This window comes from Pteropus medius, unplaced genomic scaffold, assembly GCF_902729225.1.
Source record: "Pteropus medius unplaced genomic scaffold, Ma_sr-lr_union100, whole genome shotgun sequence".
Lineage (NCBI taxonomy): Eukaryota > Metazoa > Chordata > Mammalia > Chiroptera > Pteropodidae > Pteropus > Pteropus medius.
The window spans coordinates 7375567-7389813 of NW_024349796.1; the positions used below are offsets into that span (position 1 = coordinate 7375567).

The 14247-nt window shown below is 54.6% G+C and overlaps 1 protein-coding gene across 1 annotated transcript in view; it reads right to left on the minus strand.

The window, feature by feature from the left end:
- CAPN2 (calpain 2) overlaps positions 1-14247 on the minus strand; it is a 42064-nt gene continuing 27817 nt past the window's right edge. The window contains exons 10-21 of the mRNA XM_039883633.1: positions 14170-14244; positions 12850-12861; positions 11580-11791; positions 10522-10558; positions 9479-9544; positions 8486-8543; positions 6244-6308; positions 4948-5016; positions 4286-4364; positions 2992-3108; positions 2660-2718; positions 1-964 (exon numbers count right to left, since the gene is read on the minus strand). Coding sequence (XP_039739567.1) covers positions 941-964; positions 2660-2718; positions 2992-3108; positions 4286-4364; positions 4948-5016; positions 6244-6308; positions 8486-8543; positions 9479-9544; positions 10522-10558; positions 11580-11791; positions 12850-12861; positions 14170-14244 — 873 coding nt within the window. The 3' untranslated portion in view covers positions 1-940. The remainder of the gene's footprint in view (positions 965-2659; positions 2719-2991; positions 3109-4285; positions 4365-4947; positions 5017-6243; positions 6309-8485; positions 8544-9478; positions 9545-10521; positions 10559-11579; positions 11792-12849; positions 12862-14169; positions 14245-14247) is intronic.

The following is a 14247-nucleotide window of genomic DNA, read 5'->3' on the forward strand; positions in this document are numbered from 1 at the left end:
TGGTTGCCTGGGAGACGCTTTATTTAACAGTACGTTCGGTAGAAGGTAAGGCAACAAGGCAATATTTTTATAATGTTAGAATTTTCAGAAAGTAAAGCCAAGGAACACGCTTGTGTTGTTTCCACGGGTACTCCCAGGCCGGGTCCCAACTCCGGGCACAAACACCAGAGGTGGAGACTTTCGAGACGTTTTGAAGCCGGCAGCAAACGGCTCGTTTTGTCTTAGCCACACCTCGTCTGCAAACGCCGCCTGGTTTCAGTGTATCACTTCAGCGGACCATGACTAGAACCCCTCCTGTATTTATAACACTGTATAAGACCAGACACACTCAGGGACTTGTTTCAGATTTACTGTTAACCAGTCAGTATTACGGAAAACCTGTCTCTCGTTTAACCCAAGTGACAGAGGCGAGCATTCTCACCTGGCCTCTTCAGATGCCTTGACAAGATTACTTCATGAGGCATCATATTTTCCATTTTACTCAAGGGAAATGGTGAGCCCCGAGCTGCCACAGCAGCGTTTTTAAACTCGAAGTTGCTTTCAATATTTCCAGCAAGGACCTCGTGTCCTTTGACATTGACTGAATGTTTGCCCAGCTGTTAAATACCTCCCTGCATTTTTTTTCCTGATTTAATATTGCTCTAAACAGGATTGTGTGTAAAAGTACAAAGTGGGTACCATTTACAGATTTAAAGCTTTGAGCTTGTCCAGGGTTAAGCGACTCACTTGCATTGAGTATAATGATATGCAAATCTTTTACTTTGATATCTGAAAGTTCTCTCTCAAATGGTATCATTATTTTCAACTATAATCATCAGTTTACGTAAATGTTCCCATGATTAAGGTCTAGATAAAAAGTTTCTCCGTGGAAGCTTAGTGGAAGCTTAGTCCGTGGCTGATTTTCTTTCATAAGAAGTCTTCAGGCAGATTAGTCATCACTTCAAAGTACTGAAAAACAGAGCCACTATGGAAGAAAAAAAAAACCAAGTCAGTTCAGTGACCATTTTTAAAATTAAAAGCTATTTAAGAACCTGTAGATTATTCCGAAAGACTCTTGTACCAGAAAAGCTGAACATGGATTAAGATGTCGGTATGCTAGCTCACATTTTTTCTACCTGATTTCTAGTCTAGTTTTTTGCAGGTCAGTAAAGAGCTGTTATTTGAATCGGGTGGGCATGGATCGTATTACAGGGTTGACTAAGATACCCGAAACGTGAAACTTAGCTTACCGCGTCAGAAGTTAGTTTAGGGTGTGCATACCCCTGAAACTAGTGATTTTCAACAGTGGTCCTCTATGGAGTTTATGTGGGAACTTTAAATCAGATTCAGATTGACCGGCCAGGGATGGGCCTGGACAGCAGGGCTTTGGCAGAGTTGGCCAGGTGATGTCACCTGCAACCTCAAGGGTTGCAAGGTTTTCTTGACGTTGCGCATCCTTAGCAAAGACTAGAGTGGGGGGGTCTCCAGGGACCCCTGAAAGGCGAGGACCAGAACAGGAGGGAAAGGTGGTGGCTGTTTCTCAGAGGAGACGGGGAGGAGGGACTGAGTGAGCCGGTCAGCACGGACTGGTGGGAACTGGTGGGAACTGGTGGGAGCTGGTGGGAGGGGATTTCCAGCAAGAATGATAAAGGGGCTAGAGTTCCCAGAACTTGCCATTGGGCACTTTTATGTCATAATTGTAGCCTCTACTTTTATACTGCAATCTCAGGGCAGAGCTATTTCCTAGCAAGTTAGTGTTATTTGTAGCCAGCTAAAATATATTTTCAGTTGGCTGAAGGTACTTAAAATGCCTTTGAGTGAAACAGCCGTTGAGTTGCTGGCTTCCTCTAGAGTTCAAAATTCAAGAAAAAGAGTTGTCTTCTTCCCGCTTGGCTTCTCTCTGGGGACTTTGTCATTCCTGCCCATCACTGGCCACCTGGTCTTGCCCTTTATAGCCTGTGCTGCTCCAAGCTCGATTCCCCCAAGTATGGAGGAAATGTAGCTGGAGCCAGATGATAATGCAAGTATACCCCAGCTGGCTGCTTGCTTTGACTTGAGAGAACTTTCTATCATTGGGATGATGAGAGGACGTTTTGTGCTTTCCTGTGTGTGTGGAACTGGTATTCCAACTTAATTTGGATGGATGAGCATTTCAGAAGTGGGCGCTGCTGGGGTTCGAGACACGGGAGCACAATAATTATATAAGGCAAGCTCAATTACTATTGCTAGTTTTATTTTAAAGGGGGAGGCAGCAAAGTGATTTGCTCAGAAAGTATTTTAAGTAGATCTGTTCTAAGCATGCCAGATCTTCCCCCAAACCCAGGTGATTTCATCCACAGGGTTTCTATAAGGACCTTCCATGCTCGCTACTTAGCAGTGCATTTTTCTAAGAGGGTTCTCTTCGTATTTTAACCTTGTGCTGCACTCAGCTCATGGGAGCAGGGACCAGGTGTGTTTTCTTGGACTCGAGAATCAATAGGTAGATGAGGAATGACTGCAAATTACAGTGCATTGTGGGATCCTAGACCATTTATAGGGCTGTCCCCGACAGACCAGAAGAGTTTTAAAGCAAAGCTTTAAAAAGCAGGTCAATTAACCATAGTTTTCTGTCACCCAAGTGGCAGCCCTCTCCTCCCCGTCCCCGTGGGAGTGAGGGGGTCGGCGTGAGCTGCTGACTCACAGAGATAAGGTCGAGCTCTATCGTTCCCGTGTTCTCGGGATCCAGCTGCTTAAATATCCCTGCGGAGAGAGAAACGTGGGATGTGATGAGTGAGTGAGCTGCGACAGAGATCCCATTATCTCATTCCCCTGTCTGGCTGCTGATTTCACTGAATGTCGCAAGCTATTAGTTCTCCTCTCCTTCCCCAGATTAAAGGAGGATTCCCATTCTCGACTGGACAGACGACGTCTCTGGCCGCAGTGATTTCACCCATTGGAAAGGCAGGCTTTCCGCCATTCCCCAAATATCCACTTACTGAACTGAAGTGGGTCTTTCCCCAAATATCCACTTACTGAAGAGCGTTTCCAGTCGAACCAAACACCGAACAAAATTATCGAAATCGATGATGAGCTGGTCATCTGCAAAGCGAGCAACGATGACTTGGTGGAGTTGGCAGGGCAGCTTGAAACCTGAAAAATGAACAAGCGAACCGATGGCTCAGGGTGAGGCTGTACCTTGGGGCGCCGGTCACAGGTTTTGGAGCTGATGTGGCAATTTAAATTACAGTTATAATCGCGTGTGTCCCTTGGCTGCCTTCCCAGGGCTGGGTTTATTTAGTGAAGCCAGTGTTTCCAAACTGTTGCCCTTCGCCCTGCCTGCTCCTTACAGACTAAAGTAGAAAACTTTCCTATGTCCATGCTCACACCGCTTCAGGCCGTTAACTGTGCTTCCTTTTCTGTCTGTGTAGCTGTGCATCGTCTTGGAGACTAGATTCTTCCTGGATGTGTGTGGCAGAAGCCGTTCATGGTAAACGAATATTAATTCTCCCTTTTTCCATAGTAATAGAATTTTAATGGGCCATTTCCCAGCATCCCTTGCAGCCACCTGCTGCCTCGGGACTAAGTTCTAGCAGAGGGATGTGTGAGCAGTGACACGTGCCCTTAAAGGCAAGGAGCCCGTCTTTCCTTCCTCCTCCAGTCAACCCATTGCCACAACGTGGTTGTGGTGGCAAGCCATCCATGGTGCCGTGGATAAGGACAGCACTCCAAGGGCTGGTGACACAAATGCTAGAAGGAGCCTGGGTCTCTGACAGCGATACCGTCCCAGCCCTGAACTGCTTGAGCTTGGATTGTTATGCGAGAAAAGATGTATCTTGTTTAAACCAGTAATTTGGGGTCTTTGCCCAGCATTACGTCCTCGCTAATACAGTGAACAGCCTCATCTTGTCATATTTGTCCCCAAAGCACACCCGTCTCCCACGCTGCTGGTCTCCCACAAGCTTGTGTCCCTTTTATTGAGATCACATGCTGCCAGGGACTTGCCCTGAGTGGAGCAGGGACGTACGTCCCTCTTCTGCCTAACCAGCCCCGCGCCCGAAACGGGAAGCCGAGGGGCGTCTGTCGTCACTGGCTTGGCCCACTTGACCCCCTGGCCGCATGGGAGGAAGCTTAGATTCGAGAAAGCTGAGCAGGCAAAGCATCCTGGACTGCATCTCATTTTACCAATTCGTCTTTAAAGGGAGAACAAAAAGGACGTGTTTGTAGCAAACCTGCACCCATCTTATTGCATAGCTTAGCAGACTTTGCATTACATAAGCGTCACACTCCATAGAATTGTAGATAAAAGGAAACAGTTATAAAGTGTCACCTGCTTCTTCTAACGCCTTCCGCATCTCATAGGAGTTCATGGTACCAGACCTGTCCACATCGATTTCCCGGTAGATTTTCTGGAACATGTAAAACAGTTTTGAGAACCGTGACCCAAAGCAAGGCAGGCGGCAGGTCACCTCTGCGCCGTGTGCTGAGCGGGGACGAAGCTGTCCCAGCTCTGTGCCTCCGGCCTGGCCTCGGAAGAATCACCACGTCTCTGCCTTTAACAGCTAGTAGCCTCTCGCCTCTGTGAGCTGGGTGTAAATCTGCCCATCAGATCAACTAGCCAACTACCCATGGGCCCATGTTACTACCTTGAGTATTTTTACACCTGAGCTGTTGGAAATCCTACGTACGAGAGGTTACGCAGCCTTTTCAGGGCACTTTCGATGGTGGCTTTTGGACGACCCCGTCTCCAGTCAAGGAGGTGAGGCAGGGAGCAGACCACTCGGCCTGCAGTCCTCACTCTGCTGGGCCGGCACGTGCCCGGCCCTGCCTTCCCTCACTCAGGCTCCTCTGTGGGTCCCGTCGCCATCCCCAGGGGATGCTCCTGCATCCCCCGTGAGCGGCGGCACCGGCAGGTGTGCGCACAGCGCGTCCCCAATGCAGACCCCGCCGCCCCGCCCCCACCCCCGCCCCCGGGCCCGCCTGGGCTCTTACTTGGTATTTTTGGATCTTCGTCCAGAGAACGTAGAACTCCTTCAGGCCCAGCTTGCCACTGCCGTCCGACTGCCCTCCGTTAAGGAAAGCTCCTGAGTCTGGGTTCGGGCAGGCACAGCGTCACCTGTGGGTCCTCCCTGCTGGGTCTCCTGGTGCCCGCAGCATGTTCACAGGGAGCTCTGGCAGAGGACCCTGCCCCGCCTTCACCTGGCCAGACCTCCGTCTTAGGGTTGGTGAAGGGCCGGATAGAGCCCTGCTGGCTCCCCGTGCCCCTGTTTGCCGATTGGTCTGGGGGTGCCATCGAGGCCCCACACCCTGCTAATGAGGAGCTGTCGGGTGACATACAGGGGCTTCAGGGGGCTTCTAGGGGCTGTGCCCTTGCCGACTTGGGGAGTGTTATCTGGCGTCGTTCTAAGAGGCCCTTTGTGAGGGGAGCTACCCAGTGGGGGCCGTGAACCCACTAGACAGAACTGAGACGCGTAGGCCGCCCTGCCCTGCCCAGCACTGCTCAGTAAGCACCAGGACAAGGGCAAACGGACGATGAGTGCTTCGGGCCGGCGGGCGGCCTGGGAAGGAGCTAAAGCAAGGGGAGGAGAATGTTGGGGGGCAGGGGGGGCTATCTACAAATCAGGAGAAAAGATATTCACGTCAGAATATCACAGTTTAGGGAATACAGTTGACCCTTGAACAATGCAAGTTTGAACTGTGCGGGTCGACTTATCTATGCAGATTTTTTCAATAAATGCATATAGTACTGTAAATCTATTTTCTCTCCCTTACGATTTTCTTACTAACCTTTTCTCTAGCTTACTTTATTGTAAGAATACAGTATATAAAACATATACGAAATACCTGTTAATCGACTACGTATGGGTGAGTCAGAGGTTATACTAGGATTTTGACTGCACTGGAGGTCTGCCCCCCCACCCCCCTCATTCTTCAAGGGTCAACCGTATTTTCCTAAAGGAAGTAGTGGAAACCCTGTCACTCAGGAAAGAAATCTAAGCTGCTGCTTAAACAAGGGCCGAGGACAGTGAGCTTCCTGCGCCAGCCCCAGAAACACTGGCTGGCCTGCACGCTGAGCCGGAGGAGGCCACCAGGGCGTGTGGCATGGCACTTTTGCTCATCTGAAGTTCCCCATGTGCCCGAGTAACGAAGGTCAGCACTGACCACAGCCCAAGCACCGCTCAGCAAGCAGGGTCTGGCTGGCCTTTCTGGAGGGCAGTACGTTTGAATCTGCAGGGCGAGATGTCACACTCCCCCGGCCTCTGTTCTCGGGGGCACATTAAAGGATACGTCTAGCATGTCAACCATGATTTTGCAGGTCTCGATGCTGAAGCCGTCTGACTTGATATCTTGGCCTGGAAGACAAATGAAGTGTGACAGGAAAATCTTCTAGAGCAGCACTGTCCAGAATTTCCTACGATGATGGAAAAGTTCTATATCTGCACCCTTTGATACAGTAGCCGCTTAAATTATTTTAAATAATCTGGCTACTGGCTGCCATTTGGGGACAGCGCGAGGACAGTTACATTGGCCTCACTTCTCTGTGCATTAGCCACGGGCAAACAGGGCTTTCATAAGTGCTTTGAAAATAAACAAAAGAACGACCAGTGACTGGGTCTTTGCGGGCCCCCGAGGTGCAAAGTCACCTGCGGTCGTCAGGCAGGGGGAGGAAACGTGGAGGGCACGTGAGTTCATCCAGGCGAGGAGCTGGGAGTGGGGAAGCTCCCTTGAACCGTCTGTCTGCCGGCGTTTACGGAGCCTGCCTGTCCCCAGCGGAGTGAGAACCCAGGACCCAGGCACTCTCTGGAGACACTGTGCTCCACTAGGTGAGTCCTGTCTCGTTGACACTCGGCAGATGACGGTATGAAACCCTTGTCACAAATGTGAATCTGGTTCCCACAGACCTTGTGAGGAGCCCATACTCTTTGCCACCTGCTTGTAAAGGCTGTAACCTAACTTGTCCCAGAGCTGCCGTTTTGGGCACCAACCCCTTCTCGGGTACGGGTGTGAGGCTGTGTGGGGCTCTCGGACAGAAGGCAGGAGTCAGCAGGCAGGCGGGGAGGGCATCGAGCTCAGAGGCAGTGCTGTCCCCCATGTCCACCAAGGAGCAGCTGCATCCACCCGACGCTGGATCCTGCCCCGCTCCATCCCCCGTCTGTGGGGAAACAACGAGGCCTCAGTCTCCTTGGGCTCATGATGGCCACACATCTGAAGAGCCCCGTGACCTCACTTGTGCCTGGTGGCCTCAAGGGCAAACACCATCTCCTTGTCCCTCCACCAGCTCAGAGGAGGGAGGGCGAGGACTGGGGCCTGCCCGAGGGAGAAGCCTTGCACTGGCCTGGCCGTGCCTGGCCACTCCACCCGCCTGGTCCTGTGACTCATAGGAACCCTACGGCAGCCACCTGTTAGGCAGCTGCAGGGCAGGGCCCCGTTACCTATGGTTCCTGCAAGGTACGTGTGTTTACTGCGCCGCGGCGGGAGACCTGGCTGGCCCTGGGCGCTTTTTCGGCTCTAAGAGGTGGTTTTACTTTTATCTCAAAAGAGTTAGGCCAGAGGCCATCTTTGAAGTCCGCAAGACTTCTAGAATGATCCACAGGGCTGATGTTTGGCATATGACAACATACATGTTTGTTTCTGATCCAGGCTTAGAACTTCTGCTGTTGTATAAACCTCTGCTTGAGAAATAATCCAAGCTGAAAGGCTGTGAGAAGCATGGCTCGCTAGCCCCTTCTCAAGTCTCCATCCGGTTTTGTTCGCTCTTTGTAGAAGCCCCATGGCCTGGGCCCAGAGCCACCATTCTGGAGCCTTGATATCACGTCCCTGGCCTGTTGGCCCAAATGAAGTGACATTTCTCCCGGCGAAGAGCTGGTCAGACTCATTTAAACACACTTGGGAGACGAGGCTTAGCAATGCCATTCCCTCAGCTTGAGTTTAAGATGGATGGTCCATTTATTTTTCCACGAGGGTTAGTTACTGACAGATGTCATCAGTCTGTCAATGATTTTATACTGCATACTGCCAGGGAACTCAGGGCCGTGGGAATGCTTCCTCGCTCCCGTGATCTGGGCCGACTCGGCCTTTTCTTACCAATTACTCATCATAGTAGCCACCGTTTCTGGAGCGTAGGCTTTGTGCTAGGCAATTTCTACATCTTCCCTCATTTAAGAGATTCAGCCATTCTTAAGAGGTAAGCAGTATTATTCCTGTCCTGCAGGTAAGGAAACGGGTCAGGAAGTTTCTGCAGCGTGGTGTCAATCACAAAGCTAGTGAGGAGTGGAAACCCGGACGTGACCTCTGACCTCTAGACCCTGGGGACCTTGGTTCTTTTCAAAGTCGCATCACACAGAACCTCCTTCATCCGGTTCTTCGGCGGTAGCGGTGCCAGTGGTGGCCGGTGGCATTTGCCACCGTGGGAGCAGTGAGTGATGGTGCAGCCACAGCGGCCAAGACACTGAACAGGGGGATTCCCAAGCTCCTTCACGTCTGCGAGGGACGGAGCGGGGTGAGGGCTTTGCAAGGAGGGGACACTTACGCTTGGCGAGCACTCTCCTCAGGATCGTCTGCAACTCGAAGGCAGAGATCTCCGCGTCCTGTGGAGAGGCGACCGGAGCACCGTGTGAGGCACACTAGGCAGGCTCGGGGTCGTGCGTGTGCACGTCTGACCAGCCCCAGGGGCTGCCGCAGCTGTCCCCAGACCCCACTTTGAGTATCACCGTCACAGCCCATGTTTTGGACACGGCGTTTTAAGGTGCAGTGTGCTGTGGGTGCTCGTTCACCAGTCCCTCGCTGTAGAGAATATAGAGCATAAATTCTCCACTCTGCCCAGGTTCGCGGTACCTCCCACCCCGTTCCTCCCATCAGCTTGCCGTCCTCGCCCTTTCAAACTGAGGTCCGGCCTCCTGTGGAGCTGGTTAGAACCAGCTGGCTCCAAGACCGGTCCCCTGATGCCAGGGCGCCTCAGGAGTCCAGGTGTCTCTATTCGCTCCCGTATATTGTGTAATGGGGGGACAAGCTCCTTGTTTAAGGCCGCGATTGGCTTTTTTTTTAGAGTTATGGAAAGAAAGAAGCTGAGTAACTTTTGTAGCTGACTGAAGCCTAAGTGCCTGAGGGGCTTTTTTAAGACCAGGGAGTCTAATACTCTGTCCTAACCTGCTTGCATCCTGGAAATTTAAAACCCAATCTCCTCAAATGTTTTTGTGGAAATCAAGGAGAGGAGGCCAGTTCCATGTCTCGGTTGGAGTGAAGAGGAAAAAAAAAAAAACAAGAGCCCCAGGTGAGGCTGAGAATCCTACGGCGGGGGAGCAGCCAGAGCCGCCCACGAAAATGGAAGGCCCGGCAACGGGCGGAGGCCTGGGGAGGACGCGGGAGGACGCCGAGCAGAATCCCAGTTACATCTGCAAATCCTCTCTGCTTTGTTCAGTTTGTTTCCTCTCCCCCTCCCGGTTGAAGCCTCCTGGAAGACGAGGACCGTTTTTGCCTTCGCATCCGCCAGAGCACGGAACGTGGGGATTCGGGGAACACCTACCTCCCCTGCCAGCTGGGCAAACAGCCTCCTGAATCCGTCATCAATGTCGTCCTCGCTGACGTCAATCTGCAAGGGGAGGCGCGGGAGTGAGACGCCGTGGACCCCACAAAGCGTGACGGGCGGCCGCCTGCTCCCCTCCCCGCCGGCCTCCCGCCCCCTCACGGTGCCCCTGCTCTTCCTTGCTCTTGGGCCTGAATCCTAAGCTTACGGGACTGAGAAAAAGGACAGTGTGAGGAATCAATAAAATATAATTTTTCCTAGTGAAAACCCAGGAGAGAGAATATAAACTATGTGGGATGGAGTTATGCTTCCGTTTCTCACACAGGTGTCGTCTCTAACATTCAACTAAAAGGGCCTTTTACGATCTCCACTAATGGGATTCACAAGCGTAAGACTAGCTGGAATGATCCGAAAGGACTGTGACCGTGGCTGGTGAGCACAGCCCGTGAGGACCTTTGAAATCGCTCAGTCTCTCAGTGAGGACACAGGACGGGCACAGGACTGAGGACGTCAACGACGGTGAAGCCCCTCAGGTCCCAGGACTGCAAGAAAATTTCCTCCCTCCGGCATTTTCCTCCCGCAGCAATGGACTTGCGGTGGCCTTGCCCGCCCTGGAACTCCTGGGCGGTGTCCCCCACAGCCCCTCAGGGTTTAGCACCGGGTCACAGCTCCCGGGACTCTGGGGAATCTCAGGAATCTGGTCGCCCAGCACTTCCATTTTATTGAAAAAACCGAGGCCCGGAACGGGAAGTGATGAGAACCTCACAGCAGTCGGCGTGGCACTGGTGGCCTGTTTTTCTCCACAATACCCCACGTCACACAGGCTCACTCTGCCCCAGTGGGCAGGGGACTGCCCAGGCCCAGCACAGGGGCCAGGGCCTGTGGGGGAGGCACGTGTGGACGCAGGGCAAGGCTGAGCCCCGAGTTTCCAGCTGTGTCCGTGAAGTCCCCGGGGCCTCCCGAACCCTTGGGATGGCTTTTCGCTCCCCTGCTCCCTGGGTGGCCCAGGGCAGAGCGGGTGGAAGTCGGGGGGTTACAAGTACCTCATCAAGGTTGCCTTCGATGTCATCATCGACCACCCTGGAAACAGAAGGAAACCACGTGTTACTGACTGGAAGGGACACAGGGGAGGAAGGAAGTGTCATGGAAGTCACAGTCACAATGGAAGTGTGATGTGACATCCAGCGCGGGGCGGGCACGGGGACCGCTCTGCGTCCATGGCGTCCGTGATCACACATCCCCGATAGGGCGGAAGGGATCTGAGGAGGAGTCACGGCCCCAACAGCTCAGAGAGTCAGAGGATTTTGTCTGCTGGTTGGTGCTGGGTCCTCGGACGGCGCGGCCTCCCCGCACGGTGCCCGGGACCCTCGGGCCTCCAGGAACCGCTGTCGGTTCCATCAGAAACACTCTGTGCCACGGTAAATCTGTCACACTGAGCCCCACGCGGTGTGCGCGGCCGCCTGCTCCTCTGCTTTGGGCTCAGAAGGCGGGCGGAGGCCGCGTGTTTCGGCGGGAGCTGGCGCAGTGGTGGTTTACCCCACGCGCACGCGCGGGCCGTCTGCCCCGCAGCGAGGGGCCGTAAGCTTAGGAGGGTCTTCCTCCCACCGGGCCACTACGAGTCCCGTCTGCAGTGCCCACGCCTCGCAGAAGCGGTAAGGGGCCTCTCGGTGCTGACAGTTGGACTCAGGATCAATATCTTGGGACAAAAACGTCAGACAGACACCTTTGAGGGGCGGGGGGCTGTCAGGGCAGGGAGGTCACCCCAGAAGCAGGAGAGCTGAGGGGTCGAGGCTTCCCAGCATCCTCCAGATGATGGGACTGGGTTCGTATAAGTCATTAAAACGAAGACGACTTGATCGTTCAGCGAAATCGGATTCTGCAGTTCGCTCTACAACCCCCTTTCTACCCCCGAATATCCTGAGTGCTACTTCCTTTGCTCCCCTGAGCATAACACCAAAGTCCTTCAAGAGCAAATCCTCACACTAACCCTTCGAAGCGGGCAGGTATCATGGACAAAGAAACCGACGTCCAGACAGGAAAGAGCTGTGCATGGGCCAGGAGCCGGCCAGCGGTGGGGAGGAAAAGGGGCAGGACGACCTACTGGTAGTCGGCCTTCTTCTCAGAAAAGACCCGGATGCAGAAGTCCCCGTCCTTGTTGGGTTCGAAGGTGGAAGGCACGAGGACGTACTCCCCCGGGGGCAGCTTGAAGCGGTTGAGCACCTCCCGCAGGTTGATGAAGGTGTCCGACCGCTCCCTCGCTCTGTGCGTCAGGAAGAAGTTTTTGGGGAGGTGGATGTTGGTCTGTCCCGTCAACTGATGGATAAACAGGAACAAGTGAGAGGGGAGGAGAGGGCTCGCATCCATGTCACCCTCACTCGGGGAGATAGGCTGACAGCAACAACGTCTTAGATAAAAAGCAAACTTTCGACCCAAACGACAGATGCCTGCTGAGGAACTCAGAGGCACGTGCAGCAGGGGGCCCCGCGTTGAGCCAGCTCTGTCTGCAGAGATGCCCCGTGTCCCCACACAGAGGTCCCCAGCCCTCCTCTAAGTGCCCCCCGGGGATGTTTAGCGTCCAGATGGCAGGAAGCTGGTTCCGTTCTAGGCGGTGTTCAAGTCACTGATAAGAGCGAAGACAGGAACAGGGTGCGGAAGGTGGCCCAGCTTCTAGACAGGTGTGCTCAGTCTTCAGAGCCCACCTGCCGCTGGCTGCACCGCCTGGCCATGACGCGTGTCCCGCTGCGGGGTCAGGGTGCCCCGTGTGGCCTTTAAAGACGCACGCCTCCTGGGCATCTCGTTCCGGTTGCTGCAGGCCTGCTGAGTGCTCGCGTGTAATTCGGCCCATCCCCACCCACAACAGTCCAGCGAGGTGACCGGTTCTACCGAGAGAAACTCGAGTCCAGCTAGGATGGTAACTCGTCTAGGGTCACACGGCCTGCAAATGGCAGCGCTGGGCACTGGGGCCAGGCCCCTTTCTGTGCTGCCGCATCGTCCTATAATACAGTCTGCGGGGTTCGCCTTGTTTCGACAGCGCTACAGGACGGGGGGAAGATCCTCCTGTGACCCCGGGACCACACGTGGTCCACCCGGAACGAAGCCACGCGTGGCCTCTGCTGGGCCTCGGGGAGGCAGCAGGCCCCCGGGGACAGCCCGAGGCCCCCGGGGACAGCCCGAGACCCCTTGCCCTGAGCTTGGATCGTGGCGGTTAGGACCTGCGCAACCTCACCAGGGCCCCAGAGGCACGGGGCCCTCGTCCTTCCCAGCCACCAGCCCCTGCTCACACTTCACAAGACCCCTGAGCTGGCGGCCTGAGCCTTTTACTTGTTGGTGAACTTGAGCCCCAGGGATGGGCTGACACATGCCAGACGTACCTCCTCTGGAACCTGCAAAAGATAAAGAAGAACACGCTGAATCCCCGTCGGGGACAGCTGCGCACGGAGATGCCACCACCGTGATCGTCTCCTTTGCCAACCCTTTTCTCTGGAGCTTTAGCGATGTTAACCAAATCAATGTGGTAATTACTTTCCAAGGAACTCGAAGCACCCCGCACTAAAAACAAAAGAATCCTATGACTGAGCAGTACTGTGGATGGACCCTAAGCACTATTCTCAACCTAGAGAGCACAGACGCCAGGCACGGAGCCGTGAAGTGACCCCGCTGGCCGCAGCAAAGCCCACCTGGGCGGGCTCCTGTCGGCCACACCCAGCCTGTGTTTCCTTGGGCAAGTCACTTCCCCTCTCTGGCCTCAGGATCTTCCCGGGGCTTTTCCCTGACACCTCGACACCTCGACACCTCGTTGGACGTCTACGAGGGCTGGGCTGGGCAATGGCTCTCGGGGAAGGGTGGGAGCCGTGGTTTCTAGTATTCGCGAACTTCCGCGGTGTAAACGCTCCCCCTCCCGGGTGGCCGTTCGGAGGCTGCCATGTGGCCGCAGTGAATGCGGGGGCTGGAAGAGACGGCACATTTGGCTTTCAGGAGCTGGCTGTAGCATGTCGCTGGGTCCTACCCGTCACGCCCAGGGGCACCCCCGTTCAGCTGCGCTGAAGTCCTCCCTCTACAAACTCAAGGTGGGGAGCTTTTTCTGTGCTACAGGAAAGGGGGGGCATCCAGGGGCCCAGCATGTTGGGTCATTCCGTCCACCCCCACCCCAGAGGGGACAGATGGCTGAGCTGGGCTTCTCTTTAACGTGGTACAAAAAGAAAGGTCACGTGGGCACTGAGTGTGTCTGTGGGGAGCCCCAGTGGGACATGAAGACCTGTCGTTCCCTGTCCTGAGCTCCCCGCCTTCCAGGCCAGTGACTTGCTGGGCTCTGACCAGCTGGGTCGCTGGCTCAGTTCCTGCCCTCGCAGCAAGTCCTGGTGGGGCCCAGTATGCTCCGTTCTCAGCTTAGGCCACCTCTGTTTTCTGGGTATTGTTGAGCCAACCAGAGTGCCAGGCCTGGGGGACATGAGGGCATTTGGAAGAACCGAACTCCCAGGAAGCTGGCTGTGGGGCCCCAGCCAAGGGCATGGAACCTCCTGGTGACACAGAGCAGCTGCAGGGGCCTCCCCTCCCCCTGGCTTTGCTTTTCCTCGGCCAGGCTCCCTGTCTGGTGCCCCATCTCCAGTTCTGCCTCTTGGGTTGGCTCTCCTTGCAGGGGCTGAGACCAGCTAGGGAGACGGGACGGTGGGAGCCGCACCCGCGCCCCGCACCTCGTAGATGCCGAAGCCAATGGTGTGCATGTCCTCTCCCATCTTCCTCTGCCGCCGCCGGTGCTTCTGGATGAGGCC